Source organism: Haliotis asinina, chromosome 2 (assembly GCF_037392515.1).
Source record: "Haliotis asinina isolate JCU_RB_2024 chromosome 2, JCU_Hal_asi_v2, whole genome shotgun sequence".
In the NCBI taxonomy this organism is placed as follows: domain Eukaryota; kingdom Metazoa; phylum Mollusca; class Gastropoda; order Lepetellida; family Haliotidae; genus Haliotis; species Haliotis asinina.
In genome coordinates this window covers 51,607,030-51,617,663 of record NC_090281.1, presented here as the reverse complement: position 1 = coordinate 51,617,663, position 10,634 = coordinate 51,607,030, and the positions used below count along the sequence as shown (strand labels likewise).

The following is a 10,634-nucleotide window of genomic DNA, read 5'->3' as shown; positions in this document are numbered from 1 at the left end:
CAGCGTAAAACCAAAGTCACTCACTTACAGAGAAGGATAATGGTTGACTCTTGGTCGATTGATTGTTTGACTGACTGACTGCGACTGACTGTGTGAGACAAGTGATGGGCATGAAGGACAAATGGACAGAATCAGGCCCCCAAAGTAATTGAAGGTATTACAACAAATTTGAAGGAATTGCATCTCAAATGGAAACAAACGCAGTCCACTCGCGGAATAATTGCAGCCATATCTGTAATTTAGCGGTAAAAGCAGAAACACGTCCCCCCAATCGGAAGCAATGTCAGTAATATTGCTCGGCCATCTTCGGAGATTTCTCGGCTCCGTTACGTGATTTGTCGGTCGCTTGAAGGCATTGTACTCATCACCGCTTTAAAAAATACAGGGTACCGCTATTTTAATAAGCGCCAGACCTCAATTAAGTGCCGGATCAGGAGGTCCGTTGAAATAATAATCGCGGGCAGCGCTTATTAGAGGAAATACGGTATGTATAATGCAATGTTCAGTGTCTGCTTAAGTGCCTCCATGGGATATACACAATATGTCCTGCCCCTGAACCTCCACAGAGCCCTGACAGTAATGTTACAAATATAAAAGGACCAAGTCCATAATATTCCCGGATTCTAAAACTCCCTAATCTGCGAAAATATAGACCAGCCGCGACCAATATGGTTCTAATATTATCGGAATATTAGAATGTTTAACGTACCCCGACCCAAACTGAACTGCGCTTAAAAAGGAAGCAAAAAGAAAACAAAAACCACCCGCAAAAGCACTGCAGCAAAAATGAAAATTTTCCTTAAACCATTCAGTGGAAATGTTCATTAAGTCTTTCAGTGAATTCATAAACCCACAAGAGCAACACTACGTACTATACAACATGGTGCCACATGAACTGATATAAACATAAACATAGACTAACGTTTAGTGACTGAGTAATTTTGATGGTAACAAATAAACCCATTTAACTCGAAAAAGACGCCCCAGTGGCTTCATTTAATTAGGGCTTTAGCATTAGAAAGAGGGCTTGGCAGTTGGGAAAAATGTGGTTCAGGGACTGTGAGACAGACTAACATAACCCCTTCTATGGTAGCTGTTTTTCTTTTTCATGCAACATATTATTCTCAGTGTATAAAATAGCATCTGCATGGCGGCCCTCTGCTTGCTAGTTTCATGGCGGGCGTATTTATTTTATCTAATTTTTTTTATAGCAGGCCCTGTGTGCCAATACATTTTCCAAGGGTATATATTTGACAATGTCATTGACTACGGGAAATATTTCGAAAATAGTTTACAATTGTGACACCTAAATGATGTCTGTATAGTTCATACAGAACTTCCACAGATTACTCTACCCATTTATCAAACACTAAATGTGACTGGTTTAGAGAATGTCTTCAGCCAATGAATAATGTCGTTCTTTTAGGCTTTTCTGATTCAGATGGCAGTGACTTCAAACGAATCAATAGTGACCACCAATTTATGATTTCATTGAATTTGCTTTTGCACGTGCTTACGTTTACCTCACTATAAGTAATTCATTAATTACTTTATTTTCAAGCCATATCTCAATAATTTTTATTTTCAATACAGGGCTAGTTACATGTTATCAGGACCGGCAACATTTTTAGTTATCAGCCCTGTGGGATTCCTGGCTTCTTTAGGAGTTTCATACGCTGTTATTCTCCATATTGTTAAACAGTAAACGGTACTTGGTTAGCACGAATCTAAACTAGTAAGCATGGTAGGTTGCTCTAATCGAAGACACACCTTAAAACTCACCACATTGAAACTCTGCATGGAGCTCTCTATATTCCTTGCGGGCATGTAGAAGAGATGGGGTGAAAATTTCAGTTTCGGTATCTTATAAACAATAACTGCTATTTCTCATGCCGCTGGACATGGTGTACCAGAACGTGTAACTACATCACACATTAGATCACGACTTGTTTCAGACGAAGTCTGACAGTGTGGAACCACGTGAGAATCTTGCCTCTTCTTAACGTAGCGGGAAAATGGAGTTTGGTCAACGGGGCAGAAGAGGATGGGGAAGGCGGGGAGGGGGAGGTGGGTTCAGAAGAGACGGCCGGTTTGATGACAAAAAGGACAGGTCAGATTCCTCCAACTGGCGTTCTCAGAGTCAGAGTTCTGAGCACGAGTCAAGCTTCGAGAATGAGACCACTAAAATGTATGTGGAGGAAAGTTTTGTTGGAAGAATTATTGGTAAGAGCTTTTTTTTCTATCCAGATCTATCTATCTATACTATATAGTGCGAAGTCGTCTAGTTATATGCTGGACTACCATTTCTTATGCTTTTAAGCGTGCAATCTTAATGTTTTCCAACTTTACATATTAACTGGTTTGACACAAAAGAGTACTTATGGCATAAGTTTGTCATGGTGGATTCATGTGATAATAATGTCAAGAACGATGCTATGAGTCGCTGCTGTAACCAATGTCGATGAATTCAGTTTACAACAGGCACCCCAGGCATAACCATTGGAAACAATATGAAGAACATTTTCAAGAGTAAAGAATTTGTCACAATGTGAATGAATTTATTTCTGTACTGTTATACTGTTAGAGTGTGGGTGTGTGAGTATTGATGTATTTATGTATACAAAACCCCATAAAATACAGATGTGTCAAGTCACTAGACATCTCTATTTATATTGTACATGTCTTCAGTTCTGAAAAAGATATTACTGAAGATCAGGATTAGAATTTTCCTTCAGCAAGTGTCAGTGTATCCCAGTTGTGTTGGATAAGTGGTCATGCAGTTGATTACTGGATTGGCTGGTTCAGACTTGATTATTTACAGACCACGGTCATATAGCTGGAATATTGCGGAGTGTGTCATTAAACAATTAACAACCTTGAACATTTCAAAGTTTTGTGTCTGCCTCTTTTTGGTCATTGAAATAGTACTGATTCAGATTCTGTTTGCCTTTAATAGTAGGTAGTATGTACATGTTCTTTTTCAAGCCTTATTCTATTTGTTCATTATCCAAGGGAAAGGTGGATCAAAAATCCGAGAGTTGCAAGATTCAAGTGGAGCAAACATCAAGGTAGAGGAATTGTTTAATGTATTTGATATCTTTTTAGGTGTAAACTGAGTTTATTTCATCATCTGATGCATGTATACATGACCTAATTGTTATGCACTTAGAATCAATACTGTACCAAATACATGAGAGAACCCTTGATTTAAAACCGACACATGCTTAGTAACTTGCAAGCAGCTCATTGTTCTAGGTGCTGATAGTATTGGTAGACAGTAAAAACACATGTAGATTTTCTACATCAAATGAGACACTAATGTGGGGGAAAATGTTGCCAGCATTGGCGGAATGTTGGTGAGTGAGTGAGTTGAGTTTTCCCCCCGATTTTAGCAGTATATCCTGCTACAAATGGCAGTGGGGGATGCCAGAAATGGGCTTCGCACACATTACCCATTTGGGGAATCAGACCTGGGTGTAACAAGCAAACGCTTTAACCACTAGGCAACTCCATGTGGGTAGTTTTTAGGGTTTTTTCTTTGTAGAGGGTTATCCATGAATGAAAGGACTACAACAAAATACTGAAATCTTGTTATGCATACCTCACACAGATAGCATTGTGCAGCTTTAATTTTGTTGAACTCAGGTAAACAGAAATTTGACGGAAGATGGGCAGGTACTTGTGGTCCTGTCTGGCAGTGATGAAGCTCGCACACAGGCTGAGGACATGATAAAGGAACTCACAGAATCATTTAATGGTAAATAAAGAATAATACACAAGGTCTCATTACATATGAATTATACAAAACGAGTGTCCTTCCTATGGTATCTGACCAAGGGAAAGCATAATTATTATGTATTGAGACCGAGTGTGTTAGTTTATTTATTACCCACATTTTACATGCATTAAACTGGCAAAATAGCGTATTTTTGTTATTTTTATGGTTTCAAACCAAAACTGATTTCAGAAAGACGTTGGAGAAGAATGTTGTACTGTTGTACACGTTTTGCATGACGTCACACTGTAATGATGTCACAGCTGTCATTGCCTTGAACAGCTTCCCACATAAACTACTCCATAGCGTCCTGTTTCTTGGTTCGCAGTTGTTTCACTCCGTCAACATCACAGGCGGAAACGTTGCGTTTATGTTTTGTGACATAAAATGCCTCAGTTCGACTCACAGTTAAACAGTGAGACAACTTTTTTCGCGGTGTTTACATTCACAATGCATATTAATTGTAGAATAAATGAATTCATGTGTTTATAAATGGAAAAGTAGTTCCGTCACAATGTGATATAATTGAGAGGTCATCATAGAATCATCAGATCATTAGAATCTCGGGTCAAGTCGTTATGACACAGTTCAATGTGACACCACAGTCGTGCGAAGTAGGAGATAAGTATGCAACTGTCCATATGTTGACCAATTGGGTAATAAAAGACTGTTTTGCAGGTTTATATTTTTACCACCAATACTGGGTAACTGTTGAAGCATTACTGGAATGTGACAGTAGGCATGTATTATTGGGTCTATGATGCTGAACATGCTCTAAGTGTTTTTAATTGCCTCTGGACCTGATTGACTGACTGTGGGGATTCTAAGTCAGAGTAGAACCTTAATATGCAGTAGAGTTACATGCCCCAAATCTGAGAATTATGGGTATATATCAAGTGCCCACCATGATTATGATTTTCAGTTTGATTCTTGCCTGATCACAGGTGTCGGCAATGTTGTAGATGTGTAAGAATGACTTTAAGCAACAGACAGTCCACATATTCCACAGGTTTGTCGGCTGGCAACAACCGAGGGAGCAGAGGACGCTCAGGCTGGGGCCGCAGTGAGGACAGTTGGGGTTCTTCAGCAGGTCAGATAGTTGATGTTTTGTTCATTTTGTCGTGAAGGTATTTCATTCAGTTGATGCAAAATAGTTTTTGGATAAGTATCATTTCAATGAATGGCGAGATTATCAGAATTTTTAACAGGGAAATTTCTTGTCAGAACCATGCCACCATGGTTGAAAATAAGTTTCAGCTGACCTTGAAGAAATAAATAATGGAAAACAGTCTTGGCTACTGTCCTTTGAATATAGCTTGTTGGTATTTATTCTTCACTTTATGCAAATACATTTGAACTGTACATCTTGTTTTTCCAGACAATGGAAACAAGTCGTGGGGCACAAGCTCTGAAAAGACGGAAATTTATGTGGACCAGAGCTGTGTAGGAAGAATTATTGGTATGATTTTGTCCCAGATTCCTGTATGTCTTCACTGTGGTAGAAATCATGTTTTTCTGCTAAGATCATTTAACTGGAGCAGGTAAACTCATTCGCAACTTGCAACAGTGAATTCCTGGTCTGAATTAGTCCGCTTCCACTTCATGCTTGTCGTAGGAGGTAGCCACATGGGAATTCTGAATCAGCAGCAGGTGCCCTTAACCCCAGTCTGAGGCAATTTCATGGTAAGGGTGGTTATGGTTGGTGACATGGCTGATGTTTTACTCTAATCACAGGGGTCAGTGAGGTGCCTCAGTCATCAAATTTGTTGCAATTTATTTTGCATTTAATTTGCTTGCCAGATACTGATGATTGTGTGTTTGAATCCCATTCCTGCCAGATTATGTCTTTATCTGTTGTCTTTGTAGCCATGCTTGTGTGTTTTACCAGAGGGTTAAACACATGAGACATTCATCACAATACTGGAATGTTCTAGAGTTGTTTTGGGTTTGTTTTTTTGGTAGCATTTGTGTAGGCCTATGCTCATGCTGTTGCTCACTGTTGTCTGGACCAGACTCGATTATTTACGGACTGTCATTATATAGCTGGGATATTGCTGAGTGTTGTGTTAACCAACAAAGCAACCAATCTCTATAGGCTGCCATCACTGTACTGGAATATCCCACAGTTGGTTATTTTTCGTCTGCCATCACAGTACTGAATATTCCTGAGTTAAGACTTTGAAGTTTTTCTCATTCAAAAGTCTTTACAACAGCTTCAGAGTAGCTACAGAAAATCAACAATATGTATATCATCAGTATTGGCTAGCAATATTAACTGGAGCGGCACATACCCTAATGGGTTTGAATTCAGGAACCCATGCTTGTCTTTAAAGGCCACTAATGGGATCAGATGTTCATGCTTGCTGACTTGACATATCATTGAATCCCAATTGTGTAGATCGATGCTCATGGTGTTGATCACTGGATTGTCTGGTCCAAACTTGAGTATGTAGCTAGAATCTGGCTGTGTATGGCGTTAAGCAACAAATCAACCAACTAACATACCCTTTTGATGTAGCCTCATCACATTACTTCTGATCTGTATGATGCTGAAATAGCAATTAGCCTGCTGCTGAAATACATTACACAACAAGCATGATCAATTTTACTTGTTTTTGTCCATTCTGCTGAATATAATTAAAACAACAAAGACTGTCTCGCTCAACCTGTTATGCTGCCTGTGACATTGAAACAACTAACACTATCTCACTTGTTTCTGTCCATTCTGCTGGCTATGTCTTTGAAACAGCAAACACAGTCTCACCTGTATGTGTCCACTCTACTGACTGTGTCATTAAAACAACAAACACAGTCTTAACTGTGTCTGTACATGTTACAGGAAAAGGTGGATCCAAAATACGAGAGCTTCAAGATGAAAGTGGAGCAGGCATCAAAGTAATTCTTTTCATGCAGCTATCAGATAAATTAACATTTGAGAACAATTACAAAGGATGGTCGATTTCACAATCATATGTAGTATCCTGATATCATTTCTGGAGATTCTAAGCACTTAATTTTATGGCATAAAAAGGTAGAAGTGGTTTTTAAGAGAGTAGTGAGTTCTAACCTTGGATTTGCACCCAACAGTTTTATTTTGCATTAAACAACTCTTGTTGTATATTTTTAAATTTATTAGGCTTTAAGTGTGTTAATATAGCTCTTTAAAGTTCCTTTTAAAATACCTGAAAGAGTTACTACCTCTTTTCAGTCGCGAACATCTCCAACATTCAGTAACTTTAGGGTTCCTTTCTAAATCAAGCCCGCGTGCCATGTTGTTCATGAAATACTGTTCAAAGCAGAGTCAGAGTGTTGTCAAATGTTCAGGTGACGAGAAATGAGACAGATGATGGGAAGGTTGTCGTGGTTCTGACTGGCAGTGACCAGGCTCGAACTCAGGCTGAAGACATGATAAAGGAACTCACGGAATCATTTAATGGTAAGTTTAGATTTTAGTACATCTACTGCTAGTCTGTGTGGTTTGGGTCTTGGGTCTTCAGCAACAAGTGCTTGTTGTTAGAGACAACTGACGGTAGCAAGTCATCCAGATAACTGATTTTGCTGAACATGAAAAGTCTCATGATGTCATTCCCAGGATTTTCTTGTCCAGACTCTGTCATTTCTGAATGATAAGACCCTTGAAGGCCCAGGTTAAAATTTATTTTCAGCACCCCATGCTTGTCATAAGTAGTGACGAAGGGGATCGGGTGATCAGACTCACTGAGTTGACCCATGTCATTGTATCCCAAGTGTTTAGATTGATGTTCTTACTTTTGATCCCAGGATTGTTTTGTCCAGACTGAATTATTTTCAGACTGCCGCCATAGATCTGGAGTATCGTTGGGTGTGGGGTAAAACTAAACTCACTCACTTACACAAGCTGACCCGTGAAGGTCCCGGGGTAGAATAGGCCTTCAGCAACCCATGCTTGCCATAAAAGTCAACTAACGGGATTGGGATCATGTCATTGGTTCCCAATTGCGCAGATTGATGCTCATGTTGTTGACCACTGGATTGTCTGGTCCAGACTCGATTATTTACAGACCACCGCCATATAGCTGGAATATTGCTGAGTGTGGCGTAAAACTAAACTCACTCCAGATGACCATATATCTGGATGACATACTGTAGTATTAAACAACAAATAAGTGTTGTGTTTGCAGGCTGAATTACATAGCACAGGACCATTAACCAAGGACCAGTTTCCTATATTTGTGTAAACATGTGAAGTTATAGTCTTATTTTGATGTTTTAAAATGATGCACTCCTTCCACTTTTCAGACTCAGGTCAGGGTTAGAATAAGCCTTCAGTATTCCATGCTTGTTGTAAGAAGCAACTAAAAGAATGGGTTTTCAGACCTGATGACTTGCTTGGCAAGCATGTCATTGTATCCCAACAGGGTACGTCGATGCTCATGCTGTAGATCACTGGATTGATTATTTACTGACTGTTGCCATATAGCTGGAGCATTTCAGGTAACTATCAAGCATTACTGCTGCCTTATTGTAACACTGTATCATTTTTAGACTCGTCAAGCTACGGAGGAGGTGGTAGTGGTGGAAGATCATCGGGCTGGGGAAGCACAGATGACAATGCAGGTGAAGGAATACTTTTTGTCATTGAAGGATGCTGACATATTAACTCCAGCAAGTTAAACCAGAAATAGACATCTAGTACATAATTGCAAATCATACACTATGTGCAAGGTCAGTTATCACTTGATGTTTTTTGTTTCTTGCAGGCAATGGAGAGCCAGCTGAGAAACCAAAAATCAACTGGGGAATGATTCGGGCTGCTAAGGAAGCTAACGAAGCAAAGAAATTTGAAGGTACAGATGATAAATAATTGCATTTTGGCTTAGGAAAACCTCCCGGATCCACCACTGGCCAATTTAATAATTGGGAGCTCATGTAAGAACTGGGAGCCTTCAGCTAATGTGGTCAGTTCCAATTGAATTTCCATGCTTGAAATACTCAACAACACCCAGAAATTGGCCAGCATGTGATGTTTCTCTGCTAATTTAGATTTAATGTCAGCTTAACATAGGAGGAAAGCCTGATTTGTTGTAGGCCTTACAGTTTCACCAATTGGGCAACACATGAACATGGGTATAGTGCCTATGAACCAAGAAACTTCATCAGGCCTTGTGACAGTGGAACTCATTGTGGCTTGAATCATTGCTCATGCTATTGGCAACTAGTATTCAAGATTGATTATTTGTTGGTTGGTAATGTTGCTGACTTGTTCACTCAACATTTTGACACAAATGTGGAAACATTTGTCGCAGGTCTGCCGCCTTTGGAGAAGAATTTCTACTTTGAAGATCCTGAGGTGGCTAACATGCATCCCGGAGAAGTAAAAGAAATCAGGTAGACTGTGTTATCCATTGTGTCATGTTATTGTTTGTCTTGACTAGTGCTGTGACAGTATATCGTAGTATCGAAAATCGTGATACTTAATCGAACGATAAATATATTGATCCTTTTTTATCCCCCAGGCATGTAATGTCCGTAATCATTTTGTTTCCGGAGCACAACTCAGAAACCATTCAATATTTTTAGACCAAACTTGATAGATATAGTAATCTCAGCCTATGGTTGTGCCTTTTGCTATTTACTGATTTTTGGCATTTATATTTTTTTTGTTTTTCCATGGAACATTTTGGTGTTAGTCTTATGGTGGGGTGGGCTTCGTTTCCGGAGCAGAACTCAAAATCCATTCAATATTTTTCTGCAAAAGTTGGTAGATATATCAATCAGAACCTAAAGTGGTGCCTTTTGGTATTTACAGTTCTTTTTCAGAAGAAGTCCTCCTTGGGGTACATATAAGCATTTTTATGTCCATTAAAAATCCCTATGACAGTTGTAACTATTTTGATAATAAAATATTTACAAAACAAAAAACTCGTTTTTGTCTTGTGGGACCACCTTTACAGGGCCCCCCAGGCCCCCTACAGCCAAGAGCAGGTAACTCGCACCTCACTTTTCATGCTGTCGTTCGACTAGAAAGACGTGTGTGGTCCATTTAGATAGTTTTTGTGCTATCTACCTACGGAATTATGAGTGAGAAAGAGTCAGCTACTGTATGTATGGTTCCTTTTCTTTCGCACGGAAATGGAATTTCTTGGCTGCAATTTTCATTCATATATTGTTGTAACTTTGCCGGTCGGGTCCTATCTTCCGGTCATGTGGCAGGCAAGATGGCGGTCTTTATGGCTTCTTTTTAGTGCGGGAAGTGTTTCGCTTGCGTCTCACTTATTCCTACGTGTTTCTTACTAGTATGTTTTACATGCTAAGATGTCTTAACCCATTTGTTCTTGTTTCAGTCAAAATGGGTAGGTTGATTTTTAAGACTTTTAGTCTTTTTCATTGCATTACGCACTTGTGTGTGCACACTTGTTATTGCATTTATCCGCTTATACTTTGTTGTTTAGCTGGGTTAATGTATTTTGGCAATTTATTATCGCCCGTGCGTTTATATTTTGCATATTGTGTATTCAATTGCGTATGTTTTCTGTACATCAGTTACCATTAGTTGGTTCTGATTGTTACAGTTTCGGGGTGCACCCAAGTCTTGGGTCTAGGCTGAGGCACGGGTGCTGGCCCTGTGGGAATGTCAGATCCAAGCTACGGCTCTGGTGTCGTTTTCCCCGCTGGCTCTAGGGGTTTTGCACCGAGCACCGGCTCGGGTGCAATTCCACTTGCCGGCGCCGGTCCATCGGGTCTCGTACCGTTGGTCACCGGCAACCTAACTGGTGGTTCTCGAGCTCCGGCTTTGCCACCTGCCTCGGTTCCGCTCAGTGCATCGGGTGTCCCTGCTTCGGCAGCCGACCCCATGGGGTCTCAGCACCCTGGTTTTTCT

The 10,634-nt window shown here is 40.0% G+C and overlaps 1 protein-coding gene across 1 annotated transcript in view; it reads left to right on the top strand.

Annotated features, from left to right (window-relative positions):
- Positions 1–1,812: 1,812 nt before the first annotated feature.
- LOC137273887 (probable ATP-dependent RNA helicase DDX43) overlaps positions 1,813–10,634 on the top strand; it is a 35,340-nt gene continuing 26,518 nt past the window's right edge. The window contains exons 1-10 of the mRNA XM_067806786.1: positions 1,813–2,223; positions 3,013–3,068; positions 3,646–3,757; positions 4,785–4,865; positions 5,154–5,234; positions 6,615–6,670; positions 7,100–7,211; positions 8,300–8,371; positions 8,515–8,601; positions 9,061–9,142. Coding sequence (XP_067662887.1) covers positions 2,016–2,223; positions 3,013–3,068; positions 3,646–3,757; positions 4,785–4,865; positions 5,154–5,234; positions 6,615–6,670; positions 7,100–7,211; positions 8,300–8,371; positions 8,515–8,601; positions 9,061–9,142 — 947 coding nt within the window. The 5' untranslated portion in view covers positions 1,813–2,015. The remainder of the gene's footprint in view (positions 2,224–3,012; positions 3,069–3,645; positions 3,758–4,784; positions 4,866–5,153; positions 5,235–6,614; positions 6,671–7,099; positions 7,212–8,299; positions 8,372–8,514; positions 8,602–9,060; positions 9,143–10,634) is intronic.